Source organism: Ursus maritimus, unplaced genomic scaffold (genome assembly GCF_017311325.1).
Source record: "Ursus maritimus isolate PB19 unplaced genomic scaffold, ASM1731132v1 scaffold_4, whole genome shotgun sequence".
In the NCBI taxonomy this organism is placed as follows: Eukaryota; Metazoa; Chordata; class Mammalia; order Carnivora; family Ursidae; genus Ursus; species Ursus maritimus.
The window spans coordinates 66,785,742-66,801,778 of record NW_024426552.1 but is presented as its reverse complement, the minus strand read 5'-3'; the positions used below and the strand labels follow the sequence as shown (position 1 = coordinate 66,801,778).

Here is a 16,037-nt window from a genome sequence, read left to right as displayed (position 1 = left end):
CTTATTTGTAGAATAATATGTAAATGACCAGGATTCTTCACGAATCGTGACATGCCTGCCATCAGAAGTGTTCTAATTTGGCTCACTTACCTTGCCAGAAGACAAGGAATGGCTGGAGCCGAAGACAAGACAAATGGCTCTGGCACAGGGCTCTGTGTCTAAGTCAGGGCTGTGGGAAGATGCAGTAGCAGCAGGAAGGGAAGGATCCCCTGGACCATGAAACTAAGAGGCTCTCTCTGAACATGGGAAACATTGCATTTTGCTTCCCACCCACTGACTGTTTAAAAAGAAACACTCATTCATAGGATATTCTAGGTTACATTTCTAAACAACAGATCAGAGGAGAAAGGAAAGTACAGGAATAGTTTTCTTTGTATGTTTTTACAAGTGGAAAAAACCAATTTTCCATCCACTCTGATAGTCAAAAATGGCTTAGAAACTTGAAGGCAGGATGTCAGACAGAATTACCTTGAATGTTCTTGAATACTAGTCTAGAGCGTGACTTAGCACCGTGATCTTGGAAGGTCTGGGGCACAGTCTTTTTTTTTTTTTTTTTTTTTTGCCCCAGTAAGAAGAAAAAATCAGGAAAAATCCTAATGAATGCAGATCATTTTCAAAAAACCCCATAACATAGAAAACAAAAGTGAAGCAAGGACACAGTCTGTTGCCTGAGGCTGAAGGACCAGACCAACACACCAGGTCTTGATAGACTAGGGCCAAATCATCTTTGGGAATCCATCCCCTCATTCACAAAATCACTAACATGCAGCAAAAGATCATCTCATACTCACTGGCCCTGAGGTAAGCAAATGAGAGTAGGGTTGGAGACAAAAATCTTCCTGTCCCTGCTGCAAATTTAGACAGCTGAATTCTTCCCCTGGTTTGAACAAATACACTGGGTCTTCACTACAGGCCCCTTTCTTGTACTCTCCTTCAGAGCTCCTACCTTCTGCTTACTTGCTCCAAAATATAAGAGACCAAGTGACCAGGCTTTCTCACAAAAGACTACTATATCCCTCCCAACTGCTTCCCACACCACTTCTTGGTCCTCTGCCCCTAAGTAACTGAGCCCCGACACTCTGGCCAGAGGAAAGCATCCTTTCCGCCGGAGCCCCTTCAGAGAGGAGGCCCCTACCAACCAGCATCTCTGGCCATTTGCCAAATCACTGGTATTGGTCTAACTTTAGTTGAGCCTATTCAATCATTATAAATATGAGCCAGTCACAGCCACTAAGGTCTCAGGAAACTATACCAGCCTCGGCCCCTGAAGTTCAGCCTCCCAGGAGGCAGAGCCACCCAAGAAGCCCAGGCAGGGCGTCTCCGGAGGACAGGAGACCCAGACCCTCTCACCCTTCACCTCTGCCACACCCTTGTCACATCTGCTAAACTCCCATGACAGGAGAGGTCTGGCTGATCACCTGGTCTTCTGTCCCCTCAGACAACATCTCCGCACGGTGACATACCTTCTCCAGCCCTGCTCTTTCCACTTTGGCTGGCACAAAGAGACAACTGCCTCCTGAGGTTGGGCTCCATAGTGGAAGAAACTCCTCTGGGGGTAATTCTCCAGGGGTGGGTAAGCCAACAAGAAGTCTTAGGGGAAGGAAGGTTGGGACACTGTCCTACCTTATCACTGTCCACTGTATTCTGAGAGGTCCTGGAGGCGATGGAGATGGTGTCTGGCTGGCTGCTCCCATCCCCCTGGCTGTCAACATCCTCCACTCCATCCCTGCAGGAAGAAGAGAAAAAAAAAAACAGGGGTGGGGGTGGGGGGAACCACTGTGGGTTTAGAGCACACAAGGATTTCCAGCTGGGCTGGCAGAGCAGAGCCTCAGCACTTTCTAGCAGGGATTTGTCTAAAATTATCCCACTAAAGGGAGCAGCCCTATGTGATTTTCAAAGATGTCACCTCTCGCACTTAAAAAGCACACAATCCCTATGCTGATAACTGAGCAATAACTCCTCTGGCCCATGGTACAGAGGAGGTGATGATTTATTTATTTATTTTTTACTGGGAATGGGTCTATAATAGGCAGTTGGAAGAGGTCCGTCCTACTTAGAACCTAGGCTTCTATCCAGCTGACTGGGTGATCGCTGACAATCCTAGAGTTCAAGGTATTCAAATAGTCTTTCTGCATGCTGAGGGAGGACAGGGGTTAGTTTATAGCTGGCCTATAAAGAAAACAGAACTGATAAGATTTTTTTTTTTTGACTTGTCTTTCTTCTGTTCAAGAAAATAATGTGAGATATTTCCTCCAGGGACATTATCTTTGGGAAGTTGCCGATGTTGGATGCTCAACTCCTGGGTATGGAGGAAGAGGTCACTTCGTTCATTTTGGTGGGTCTTGTGGATCTCGTGCCTGTCTCTGATGACTTCTTAAAACACATAAGGCAAAGGCAGCATCTCAAAGACCCCAGCTTGCACAGCAGCTTTCTGAGTCAGCTGTGCTCCTGACATCTGCAGCCCTTCCTGGGTCGCTGGACCATAGAGCTGTCCCACTCACATATCCCTTCAATTCTCCAGCATAAGAATTAGGCCTCAATCCTGCACTGAACCCATAGCCAGGGCCAAGGGGGATTAAGTGCCTGGGAACTGGATAAGGCTGAATGGTCAGTGTCAGGAAAAACTGAAGGAGATGTGGAACAGGACTTGGATAAATGAGCACAAAAAGTGCCAGCTCTTCCCATGGAGGCTTATGAAAGTCCCACCCCTGATGCTGCTTATGGAGAGGTAGTGGCATTAGGGACTTGCTGCCTGAGGATGACACCACGTGGGCAAAATGCCTCAAATACAAAGTCACCTCAGAGTCTAAACGATTACAGTCTGGTGCACGTGGACATGCGTGTGCACATGAGCATGCATGGGATACACAGGCATATACACAGTATCTCCCAGTCTTACAAAGGGTCTTTTCCTGCCTAGAATGCTTCTAGGTCAACTGCTTTCTCATCACCACTTGCGGGGATGGGAAATGCCAACTTATTTCAATAATAAAAGCCACATGTCTGTACGAAGGAGGATCTGCTGTAAAATGGAATTATGTGATGTGTTTCAAAAAACCAAGAATAAAGGACTCTTAGATCATCTGCTGCTTTAGGGATCTGGGCCGCTGCTCCCCACCATTTGCCTATAGTTGAGAGTTGGCTGTACTTTGTGCTTCCCACCCTTCTGGCCCATTGTGGGCCCTTCTGGTCCACGGCAGATGAAGCCAGTTCTGGGGGATGTGGGGAGCCAATCCAGGAGTGGGGGTTGGTGCTCTCCAAGCCAATTCACTCCTCCGTCAACTCTGTCCCCACCTCCTGGGAGCCGAGTGAATGAAATGACAGATAGCCCGACCGCTCTCTGCAGAGTCTGACCAGGGTTTTCACACTCTTATTTCAGGACAATGACGGAGAAACGGTGGGGGCATTTCCAAGATAGGTCCATCTCATGTTCTACAGATGTTCAGACTCCACTACTGAAGGAAAAAGGGGCTCTTTCACAGAGACACTTGAGCCAGCCTCACCTGAATATCCATCCTTTTTCTGCATGCTCTTGGACATTGAGCTCCTAGAACATTTCCACTCTACCTTCTTTATTAAAGTAGGGTCTTCCTGCAGCACAGCGGGTCCCTAGTGCTAAACTAAGTCTGCCCCTTCCCTGGACTCTGGACATGGGTACCTGAAATAAAAATAACCCCTCCTCCAATACAGCCATAATTTGTCATTCCAGCACTGAGAGGTGACCTCATCCTGGCCATGCAGGTCTTGGGGCTTCTGCCCCGTGGAGGTGTCTCTCCCTACCTTAGTCACACTCTTCTTTTGGCTGTCACCTCCCTTTGTACTAATGCTGCTACTCTGCAGGTCCTCAGGTCCATGTATCCTGGTTGGCACCAGAAGGTCAACTAGATCTTTGGGATTTATTCCATTCATGAAGAGGGGAGGAAGCCTGTTACCACCAATGACCATCGCCCCCAGAACGCTGCTTTTTTTTTTTTTCCCAGGGTTAACATGATGTTTTTATATGCTTTCTTTTGAAGTGCTCTCTAAGAGTCATTGTAGGTGACTGTCACATGGAGACTTGAGAAACAGACACTCAGGAAGTCTTCCACCGGTGTAGGGCAACCGGGATTCAGAAGGGCCCAGAGATGTGAAGATACAAAAAATCAGCCCCCTTCTGCCCTGTTACCTTGCTTATCTCAGATAATCGAAGGTGAGGACTCGGGGGTTACAGAAGAGCTGCAGTGATAACCCCACCACACCATCCCCCTGCCCTTACCACATACAAAACTCCTTTACTGTCTAATCAGTCCACTCGTGGCCTCCCTCCCTCCCAAAGTCTTCCCTGGGCATACTCTCTCCTGCTCATCTAAAGTCCCCTCTTGATGAATTTTTATAGCATTTACTGTCCCCAAGGGCGGCACTGGTTCTTCTAGTCTAACTGTTCCACGTGTGAGATACAACTGTTAGATGGTTCTCGAGGGCAGGGCTCATTGTCCACTTCCCCTTGTCTTCTCAGAGCAGCCAGCAATATCTGAAATAAGAGGTGCTCACGGCAGCCCTGCTGCATGTAACTGACAGTAACTGGTGAGATGCTCAGAGGGGAGATTCCTCATCTTAGATAGGACTTCACAGAGAGGGGTGCCAACCGCAGAGCGCACCGCCCCTGTGGGAGCAGAGGGCGACCCCACTCCCGCTCCCGGAGCATGTGAGGCAGTGCTTGGTGGGGCAGAGACGCTGGTTACCTCTTACTATTGTTCCTCTGTTTGGCTGGTGTTTTGGGGAGCTGAATTGGCTCCTTTAAAGCTCCTTTCAGGTGAATGATCCTTTCTTGAATCACCTCTCGAATGTTCTTGATCCACTCCTGCTTGGTTTCTATGTTGGAGGCCTGAGAGTGCCACAAAGAGAAAGAGTAAACACCCCATCTCCCTTTGCCCTGCCAAAAACAGCTCTCAATCCTCCTCCTGCTGGCTTAACCCATTATTTTCAAGGACACCAAATGTTTGAGGAGCTCATTTCTCATTTTACATGTATGACTCTTCAATCCATGGGACACACTTCTTCAACTCCTACAATGGGGCTAAGACATCAACACTCAATGTAGACTTGTACAGGAGTGATTTTCAAAGTATTTAATACTCTGTGTGGCATGACCAATACTGACATCTGCCCTGGGGCGCCTGGGTGGCTCAGTCAGTTGAGCGTCTGCCTTTGGCTCAGGGCATGATCTCAGGGTCCTGGGATGGACACCGAGTTAGGCTCCCTGCTCAGTGGGGAGTCTGCTACTCTCTCTCCCTCTGCTGCCCCTCCCGCACGCTTGTGTGCTCTCTCAACTAAATAAATAAAAAAAGTCTCCAAAAAAATACTGCCATCTGCCCTGGGGCTGCAGCATATGTGGAGGTTCCCTGCTGGGCCAGGGATGAACACATCAATTGCTAGATGCTGGGGAGGTCTGGGGAGCACTGGGAGGGGTAGCAAGGGGTATCTGAAGGCCATGGCTATTTACCAAGGGTACAGATCCATGAGCATGTTTAACTCCTTGCATGGCTAAATACATAGGTTTGTGCTGACTGAAAGTCAGTGCTGGGTTTTTAGCCTGGTAAACACTTTCACTGAAGGCACTTCTACCATTTCATGAATATCCTGTTTGTCTTTGTGGAATTTTTTTTCAGGTAATTCTGTCTCATGGCAGGTAGTAGCTAGGCTGGCAATTCAGAGGGAACAAGTGTGGAGCGTTTGTCAGGGTCGGACCATCACTTCCTTGGTGGCAGCCACCCTGAAAGCAAATGACTGGAGGGAGCCCCATCCGCAGGATCCCTTCTCGGTTAGACGCACATTACCACAAGCCTCAATTCCCAGGCTGCATGTGCTCTGGAGAGCTGGAATGACTCCTTAAGGTTGTCATCTGGTGAAAGGCCCTTTCACCAACATAGGTGCCGTACTAGTGTAATTTACTAGAGCTCTAGGATGTAAGCTTCTGGAGGACAAGATCCATCTCTCCTTAGTTACAAGCAGCACTGAGCAAAATACCTTCTACATAGAAGGTGTTCAAGAAAAAGTATTGGATGAATGTGGAGGAAATCAAGGTACCTTTTGTCAAAAGGTCAGTTGTCCTTGTCCTTGAAGGGGACATAGGGACAGAATATATTTAAGTGGGCCCTACTGAGACAGCCAGCAGGCCACTTCCTGCCTCCCTCCCTCTAGGTGCACAGGAGGGGAGGGACTTAGGAGATGACTGGTCTTTGAGATTTCAAGCCTACTTCCATGATAGAACTTCTTTTTAATACCCAGGGGATATTGCCCACCCCGCAGAGTGTCCAGGCCCCAGCTTTCAGGAAGAACACGCTGCAGCCCTCTGCCCTCCACCTGCTTCCCACAACCCTGGCCCAGGGCCCAGAGGAGAGCAGCACTTACTTTCAGCACTGTTTTATTGTCTGAGGAGGGGGTGCGCCCAGACCACAAGGCGAATTTGCAGGGATCACCTTCTACGTGCTCAGTCACACCCAGCTCTGAGGTCTGTAGACAGGAAATGCCTGTGAGAGGCGGGGAGGGGAGGGTCGTGGGGAACTTAGGGCTGGGGTGGGAAAGGGAAAGGCAACAAAGAGGAGAGGACCGAGGGAGGGGCTTCTGTCAATCACACTTCAACAGACTGGATGCTTCATTCATCTACTGGGGATGAAAGGGCCTACAGGCGCCCTGCCAGATTAGCAGGCGGCAGACAGGGAGGGTGAAGAGGGAGGCGCTAAAAGCAGACAGCAAGAAGACCGGTGAACTCTAAGATGCAGAAGTGGGAGTCGAGGGGGGCAGCTTTCCACATAGTAGGAATTTTCATTTGTCCAGGATGGTTTGGGTGTGGTGCCAGGGGAGAGATGAGCGGAGTGTTCCAGAGCCCTTTGTGCCCAAGGGCTGTATGGCAACAGGGAGACTTGTCTTACCCCAGCTGCCCCACCTACCAGTAGCTTGTTCTTGTAAACATATTTCGTGTGTCCTGAAGAGTCTTTGATCTCCTTGCTAAAAACCAAAGAGATCTCGAAGAGGAACAAGTGCCGCTCCCGCCCCTTCCGGATCAGCGACTTTGGGTCCCACACTTGGAAGGCATCCTGGAGAATCAGCTCTCCCTGTACATCCAGGTTCTCGTCGAATCCTGAAAGATACCCATTTCCACCCCGGGTAGTCTCTCCAGTGCCACTTGGGTGCCACGTTCCACTCCCCTCTTGGAAAGGGTTCCCTGACTATGAGCCCTCCATTTCCGCGACGTTGGCTCCCTCGGCTGGTTCCTGAGACTCCTGAATACTTGAGGAGACAGCTCTAGGGAGCAGTGAGCAGATCCCCCTTCCCGCACCACGTCTCCTACACACAACCGGGATTAGTGGCATCTTCCCAAGGCCTGGGACCTCCTGCGTGGGCATACCCCATGTCTCCCTCTTCCTATAGCTCCCCACCGACTCGGAGCGCCAAGTGGGGCTGAGGACAAGCACTGCTGGATGGAGGATGCCCTTGACTCCACTTTATTTGTCCTTACTTTATTTCTTATATTGCATTCCTAGAACTCTAACCTTTGACGGCTCCTGTACAGTGCGGAGCGCACACCTTCGACAGTTATTTACTCTACTTTAAATTTTAACAGAGATTCTAAACTTAGTATGCGTAAGAATCACCTGCAGAGCTCGTCAAAACACAGATTCCCACCGACCCTGCCCCCCAAAAAAAGACTGGGATTCAGCAGCTGCCCAGGAATCTGCTCTCCTGACAGCTCCCAGGTATTTCTGCTGCTTGTCCACAGACTGTACTGGGAGCAACTGGATTCAGAAAATAGGCTAGGGACAGGCTGGTGGAGAAGGGTGCTTGTAGGGGAAAACACCCAGGGCTGGGGATGAGGATGGGGTGCAAACAGAAAAGGGTGGAGAAGTTGTGGCAAGAGGAATATGTTCAGGTGACTAGTGCTCAGTCTGAGGAAGGTCACCAGGGCTCCACTGCATGGAGAACTATAGCTTCCTCTGCTTGGGGTGGCCCAGGAAGTGGGGAGACCAGACCAAGTCTTCTAGATGGAGTGGGGGGATGGGAGATGGAGCCCGGAAGAGAAAACACAGCCCACAGAGTGCACTTCTGTCCCTCAACACCTGCTTGCCAGGCCAGACTGGGATGCCGAGTTTGAACTCCGCTAACAACTCTGCTCCAGCATGGCTGATCTGCATCTGTTCTGCAGTGGTAAGAGCACTTTATTGGCGTCTCATTCCACCCGGTCTCTGGGTCCCAAGAACACGGTTCCAGTGGACTACATGTACGTTGGTGAAGTCCTATCAGGTCTGTCTGGCTGGACTTTTCTCACCTGCTAGGAAGGGCATAAGGGTGGCTGCACACCAACGCGAATGTACCAAATGCTACTACACTGTACACTTAAAAATGGTTAGGATGGTAAATTTTATGTTATGTATATTTAACTGCAATAGAAAAATAAAGGCATGAGGCTAGAGACCTTGGGGGTGCATGCTCGCACTCATGCACGTACGTGTGTGTGTGTGTGTGTGCATGCGCACGCATGCAGGATTTCTACTCATTCTGCTAACAAACACAATGCCAAAGCTATACAGATGAACAGGACTGCTGTGGGGCAGGGCTCTAGCACATCTTTGGTAGGGAAGATGGCCTGTACTAGACGACCTCACACGCAGCAGTTGTCTACGTACCTGAAACAACTTGGGCCTGGTCCTACCTGGAGGCAGGTATTGGTCGAGCTGGCCCCTGTGGGGCTCCTCTCACACCTCCTGAGGCCCTATGTCCTCAACTTTTTCAGCCTTGCCTCTTGCCTGACTTCATGCCACTTCCCTCCCACAATACAAGCTCCCTGGGCTTAGGAAAGGAGGAGGCTCCCCCGGGGAGGCTGGGAGGACAAACGGCTACCTTCCAGCATGCTGACATGCATGGCATCATTGGCTTTCTTTGGGACACTGAGCATCACCTCCAGGCCATCCTTGAGCTCCCCCTTCCCTTCTTCACAGCAAGTTAAAAGTTCCTGGGAAAAAAGTCCAGACACAATTAGAACCATTTGTCCCAGCTTCCCTACCCTCCCACCACCTAAGCCATCAAGGTGATTATAGACAAACTTCATTCTCTGTAATGGCTCCCTCTAAGCTATAAGGAAAGTGGGGTGGCATGTTATCGCCAAGAATTCAACCACATTATTTTTCCCCAGACTGAGCTTCCTCAGCTCAAGCTAACCTAAACTAACTCAATTCAACCCAACTCTCAAATGCCTGGCACTGTGAGTCGGCAACCTAGGGCATTCTCTTTCACTTGACTACCCTCCTGGAGAAGGGAGTACCCCTGGCAAAGCACACAAACAGAGGGTCAGTACTGCGGAATCACAAAGAGAAGACAAAAATTGTGCAAAGAATGCACAGCACTCATGTATCCTTGCGCAACCCATTGCTGGCACCATGTTTATGTGTGTCCTCCTCTGCCTAAATGCTGACTTCTACCATACTGGGAGCAACTTGGGGTTGTACACATTATAGGTTTACAGCGTTTCAGAGTTATAAAATATTTTTAGGTCATATAAATCAGGAGCTCCTAACCTGGGGCCAGTAGATGGGATTTTGGACTAGTCCTTTTTGAATCTTAAATCTAGAATCCAAGCCCAGTACTCCATCCACCATGCCAACCCTCTCCCCCATGACCTCCACCACACTGAGACTTCCCAGAGCATGCACTCTCTTACTTCCTCATTGAAGACTAGGTTATTATTATCTCCATAAAAGACATATAGTATCTGCTTGATGTAGAAAAGATAATTTTCAACTATCTTAAAAATCATAAGGACCATTTGAAATGATGTTTGCCAAGACAGAGGAATGCTGGCTTTTATTTTTCCTATGAGGGTTATTGTAAATTTTGCTCATTTTGACACTGGGAAGGAAACAGTTAAGCAAAAGATCTGTAGTCAGTACTCTCTCCTTTTAGGGAGTAGGGGGAGGCAGGGGATGGGTGGATGGGTAAGATGCACTTCCAGGAGAGAAAGAAGTTGACCAGATCAAATCTTGTCAACATGTTAATATCAGACCTCCTGGCAAATAAACTAATGGTAAGAGCTAGCAGGAGAGTCCTTGTCTATGGAATGCTTCTAGTAGGATATATCTGGCCTAAGACTTCTTGTGGTTAACAAACCTGAATCTGTGGCTTAAAGTGCATGGCTCCCTGTAAACTACCGCAGATACTATGCAACTATCTGAGTAAAAAGTTAGTATATTTCATAAACAGAATGGCTCTCCTAAGGATAAATGATCTGATACGACATACACCATTCAGAAGACCTGTATGTTAGTCTGGGTCATAGCACATCCTGAGGTGCCAAGAAAGGACTTGGAGCTGTTGGTGGTGCTGGACTTCTCTGTGCTTTATCTCCGCCTTGGGATTATGTGTATCCTTGATATTATTAGTAAAGCTTTATACTTGGTAAGATATCTGATGAGTGAGCATCTGACATGAACATCCACTCCCTTGTGTCATCTCAGATACATTGCCACATGAAGAAGGGAGCTTTGAGTGTCCAAAGTAGAGGTGAACTGCCTCGAGCAGGTTAGGGAGGCAGAAGTGGTCAGTTCTCAGCTCTGACCTCGGCTCCAGCCAGTATAATGGCATCATTGTTCAGAAAGTTGCATTTATTTCTACCAACCTGAAGTTCTCTGATTTTCCCCAGCCCTTTCCTAATTTTAACCCTCCTGACCTTGCTCTCATACATCCTCAAAGGAATTTCTAGGCAGAAGCATAAGAGACAAATATGAAATATGGTTCAGCGTGTGACAGAAAACACCAATTGGTTCAACCCCCAAAGCAGTGTGGCAAGTCCACCAATCAGCCAGCAAAGCCAGTAAGTTCTCCTTGGATCCTTGTTATAGCTGATACTAAGGAGAAGGCTCCACATTTAATTTAGACTCCAAAAGGACAGCTGTAGCAGATTTACACGGAGAATACTGCACACCAACTGACATATAGTTTTTATTTTCATGCAACACCCAAAGTGAGGAACCCCAGAGGATACTAGTAATTAAATATCGATATATTTGGAATAAAGCTGTCTTTAATGAGAAAATAAATCCCACATTATTTATAGTAAAAGCTCAGCAAACTATTTTTCTTTTACTCAGCAGGTACTCTGCTATCAGTGCATTTATGAGTTCCAAATCACCTTAGTAAGTCTTTTTCCCCCAATAATTTTACAACTTCTCCACAATCAAATTCCCACTACCTCATTTTTTCCTTCTCAGTTAACCTGCACAGTCATCTCTTCCTAAGACACTCAATTACAGAATGAAGGCCTAGCACCCACCCCTCCATCACCTAAAGCAAAACACAGGGCACTCTATCCATCCTCCACTTCCTTCCCTTCTCTGTGTCACAAAATTATCCTGGGAACCTCAGCCCCATGGGATTCAAAGGGAGAGGTGAAATGTTATAGTTCTCTTAGAACTGGATATTTCTTGATTTAAAGCACTGGCAGTGTGAATGGGCGAGTTTCTGTTTTGTTTTGCTTTTCAATTTACCTCCCCACCAATTCCTGAAAAGGCGTTGGGATACTTAAATTTAATAACCACAAAAATAAATTTAAAAAAAATTTCTGGTATAAGGAAACTCATGTAAAGGGTAAAGCATTAAATGGGATAGGGAAGGAGGGGATAATTATACACAGAAATCTGGGCTAAGGAGAAACTAGTAACAATACAGTAGTAGTCGTAACAGGACTCAATGCTAATTATCTGATAGTCTAAGGCAAAGGAGCTAAAGCTTTTGTGATTTACAGGTAGAGGGCACTCCAATGATTTTGGAGAGAACACTCGTACCCCACTCTGAGATCTTATGAGAGTTTCTATGAATCTTTATACAGGGAACTTCAAAAAACAAAGATGACACCTTCAAAAGCAGTTCTGCTAAAACAGCCAAGATGCTCTGCACATTGTTACTTCTCACATAAGGCCTCAGTAAAGGCCAAGAGCATGATGCTGTGTGGTTAATTCTCTAAGGCATCTCTGCAGCGCTGGATGACTTGAGTGCCTGGAAGCAGAAGTCCAAAAAGTCTCTTCTTGGGGACAAGGAAAGAAGACGTTTGAAGGCGGAAGCCAGAAGGACAGGGGGAATTAGTCTCTGCCCTGACCCGGAATGGGGAAGAGGTCCAGGGCATGGGCTGGCTGGTGCCCCCACTCTTCTCATCACGGAACTACGCTGCTAAGCAGGGAGACTCTAGGGGTCCTTTGTGGGGAGACACACTCCAGAGTGAGTAGAAACCTAGATTTGAAACTAAACTGGTTTTCAGGTTTAGTGAAGCTAGAATATGTGAGATTCTGCAAGCATCTCCACACGAGTTGAATTTCAGCAGATTTTCTCTGGAAATATACTACTTAGAACATGCCTCTCACTATCCCTATGTCCTTTGCAAATGAGGAGCCACCAGCAAAATACTCAAACTTAGGGAAAACTCCACCCTTATACCTTGATAATTGACATACATAGGGGTTACATAACTGCTTAAATATCCATTTCCCAGGCTTTCTGTGGGGGAAATGTCGTATTTTCAGACAGTCAGCGTCTCCTTCCTTAAGAAGAATCAGCCCAAATCACTTCACATATTTTGTATGTATTTCATATAATTTGATTATTTGAATTTTAAAGAAAATATTTTGGAAAAAAGCTAAATCTTTTGCTTGGCTCCAAAAGAACCCCTACCTAACATATGGGATCCTCCAGGCACAAGAGTGCCTTGTGTTTTAATATGCACTCTTCGAGTGTTTTCTCTCAGGAATCTCAGTCTTGACAAACACAGAGTAAGGTAATGGTAGGTGCCACCCTGGGCCTCTACTGCCTCTGTAGACTGGCATTGCCCCAAGACCTTGAGCCCCGATCCCATCAGAAGCAGGGGCCACCGGGAGGAAGCTGCCTCAGGGAGGAAGGGCAAGTGAGGCCCCACGTGTCAGCCAGTGCCCGGGGTGGCAGCGGCTCCAAGTCGTGCGGTGGTGGGCAGGTGCGGAAATAGTCACTTGTTCCTGCTCTCATTTCTCCTCTGCCCCCCAACAAATAAGCACCTAGAATTTCACGGGATAGGCCATGCAGTCTGGGAGACAGCAAAGCCTGTGGGGGCTCATCTCTGAAGTTTTGCTCTAGGTGGAGGGGAGGTCTTGAGGTGGAAGCTGTCCTATCCTCGGGCAAAGCTGGGACTCCCTGGACCTGGCCGGTAGTGTGGGAGGGGGTGACGCAGCGGGGAGGGAGGTACCTTCAGGAGCAGCTGGTATTTGGTGATCCTCTGGACGGGCTTGATTAGGTAGGAAGAGATGGAGTTGGCCAGACCGTGCCGCTGCTGTATCTCCTGCAGGGGTGACAGCGGGCGCCATTACACACAGAGGGCTGTGCGCGCGTGCGCGTGTGCGTGCGCGCGCATGTGTGCGTGCGTGCGTTTGGGAGGAAGTAGGCAAGGTGAGTAGAGAGAAGAAAAAGGGTAGACGATTATGAGCAGCTGTTCTTTGCTGCGGAGAGGAACAAGAGAGATCAAGATGAATGCATACAGAAAAGGAGAGATGGCAAAACAGGAGAGAACAGAGATTTGTGTGACAGAAATGGAAATGCAGAAGAAATGGGGAAGGATAAAAGTGGAAAAAGGAAGGGAGGAGATAAATGACAGACAGAAGGGTAAAGGAGAGGTGGTGGAGCAGAAGAAGGAGTAAACCCAGAGTGGAGGGAATAAACCCAGAGCGGAGGCAATCACAGGGGGACCGCAGGACCATGAGAACAAAGGGAGGCAGAGAGCAGGGCTCAGAGGTCTACGCCGATGGCTCCCGCGTCTTTATCTCCTTACAACAGCACAAGGGCGTACCTCCTTTCCACCCCCTTTCTCTCCAACTTAAACCCACCCCAACGTGGAACCACTTTTGCATTCGCTACAACTTCATTGTGATCCACGTCACCTCCCTCGTTCTACAGGGCTCTCGAGCTGGCAACCTTGGAGTCGCCGTCAGTTGTTTAACTTGCGTTACCCCTGACACGTCTTTCCTCTCCACCCCATTCACACCCAGGCTACAGTCACGACCTCCAGCTGGTGTTTGTGCCTCTAGTCTCTTTTTAGTCCATCCTCTATCTTGCCTCCAAAATGACCTTCCACTCCCCAAGGTGTAGGTGCTGTGAAGGGTCGCCAAGGGTCCATGTGGTTCCTTGCCTCAAGAACTTACATCCCAGGTAGCTGAGAATACTCACACACATAAAATAGCAACAAAGGAAATGGAAGGTATTCCTGGCGAGAACAGAGAGGAATGAGTGGGCTCAAGAGTGGTGGATGGTTTAGGAGAGGTCTTCAACTGAGGTTTAGAAGATAGGTGGAGGGGGGGAGTGGGGGGAGTGCAAAGCTGGATGAATGGCATTCTATAAACGGAAAACATACTTAAAAAGTCCACAGGAAATAATCATTGTGGATTTAGACGATAATGGGGACCATGCAGAATGGTACAGAGGATGTACACCCGGAGTCCGGAAAAAAATGAAAAATACAGTTAGATAAGCAAAGTGTACTTAGGTCATTGATGGGGCTGAGCTAGATGAAAGAATCAGGATTTTGGGTGAGCTTCTCAATGGTAAAGTATTGTAGATCTTAAATAGAAGAAAAACATGGTGAAAGCACTCTTTCAGAGAGTCATGTAAGCCTCATAGCAAGGGTGGAGATTGGGAAATAGAGACAGAGAGACCACTTAAGAGGTTACTGAAAAATCCCAAGGGTGCAAACATAGAGTTGCCATGTGATTTAGCAATTCTACTCCTAGGTATATGCCCAAGAGAAATGAAAACATATGACCATACAAAAACTTAAATACAGTGTTTATAACAGTATTATTAATAATAATGAAAAAGTGGATATAACCCAAATGTCCATCAATTGATGAATGGAAATATACAATGTGGTACCCCTATACAATGGGATATTATCGGGCCATAAAGAGTGTAGTGCTGGTACACGCTATAACATAGATGGGCCCTGAGAGCATTAGGCTGAGTGAAAAAAGTCACAAAAGAACACATATTATATGACTCCATTTCTATGAAATGTCTGGAATAGGTAAACCTATAGAGATAGAAAATAGATCATTGGTTGCTTCGGGCTAAGGAATAGGTGGGAGGAGGTGGTGGAGGTGATAGCTAAAGGGTGTGTGTTGCTCTCTGAGGTGATGAAAATGCCCTACAATCGACTGTGGAGGTGGTTGTGCATATCTGTATTCACAATTCACAATATGCACAATTCACATACGAACACTATGAAATTGTTCACTTTAAATACATGTATAATCTACAGCTATAGCTCTATCTATCTATATCTCTGGGTGTGTAACATGGGCTTGCCCTGAGCTGAGGTCAGTGAGAACAAAGCACTGGGAGGAACACAGGAAGCACTTTAAAGTCACCCAAGATAGGACTTGCTATGTAGCCATGGAGAAGGCCAACTACCCCAGAAAGTAGCAACTTTCTCTCTCATCTGCCTCTTCCCTAGAGGTGTGCGGTTATAGCAGGACTCATCCAAGGATGGGCAATACAGCCGGCAGCATGACACTGTGGACAAAGGAACATCGTGGGTTTCCCCGGGGGCTCTGGCAAGACAGCATAGGCAGTAACACACTGGGATGGCCCTCCCTCTCTGCCAGCCCAGGGAAGAGGCTGCATGTGGAGCAGCAAGGAAAGCCCTGCCTCTGGCGGCTAGGGCAGCCAAATCATGCTCACTAGTCACCATAGCATCAAGCATCACGGCCTCACAGCTCTCACATCAGAGGTAGAAAATTCTGCACCACGGGAATATGTGCCCCTTTCTGGAGTTTCAATTTCTGTGTACTGTTCACAGTAATGGATACTAAAAGACAGCCTAATGGAGGGCTTGTCTCTTTTATAGAACAAGGGCCCAGAGCATGTGTAGAACTTAGGGAACCCGTTCTGATGGAATGGGAAAAAGTTACAAATATTATGCGTTCTGGAAAGCTCTGGGAACAATCAGAAGACTTTACTGCTCTCCCTCCCCACCTCTTTATGCTGAGCTCTAGGGA

The 16,037-nt window shown here is 47.7% G+C and overlaps 1 protein-coding gene across 4 annotated transcripts in view; it reads right to left on the bottom strand.

Annotated features, from left to right (window-relative positions):
* LOC103678822 (kalirin RhoGEF kinase) overlaps nucleotides 1-16,037 on the bottom strand; it is a 453,600-nt gene that overhangs the window by 23,246 nt on the left and 414,317 nt on the right. For all 4 annotated transcript variants that reach the window (XM_040621337.1, XM_040621339.1, XM_040621338.1 and 1 more), the window contains exons 28-33: nucleotides 13,238-13,330; nucleotides 8,878-8,989; nucleotides 6,930-7,120; nucleotides 6,391-6,492; nucleotides 4,722-4,864; nucleotides 1,624-1,726 (exon numbers count right to left, since the gene is read on the bottom strand). In XM_040621337.1, the coding sequence (XP_040477271.1) occupies nucleotides 1,624-1,726; nucleotides 4,722-4,864; nucleotides 6,391-6,492; nucleotides 6,930-7,120; nucleotides 8,878-8,989; nucleotides 13,238-13,330 (744 nt within the window). The remainder of the gene's footprint in view (nucleotides 1-1,623; nucleotides 1,727-4,721; nucleotides 4,865-6,390; nucleotides 6,493-6,929; nucleotides 7,121-8,877; nucleotides 8,990-13,237; nucleotides 13,331-16,037) is intronic.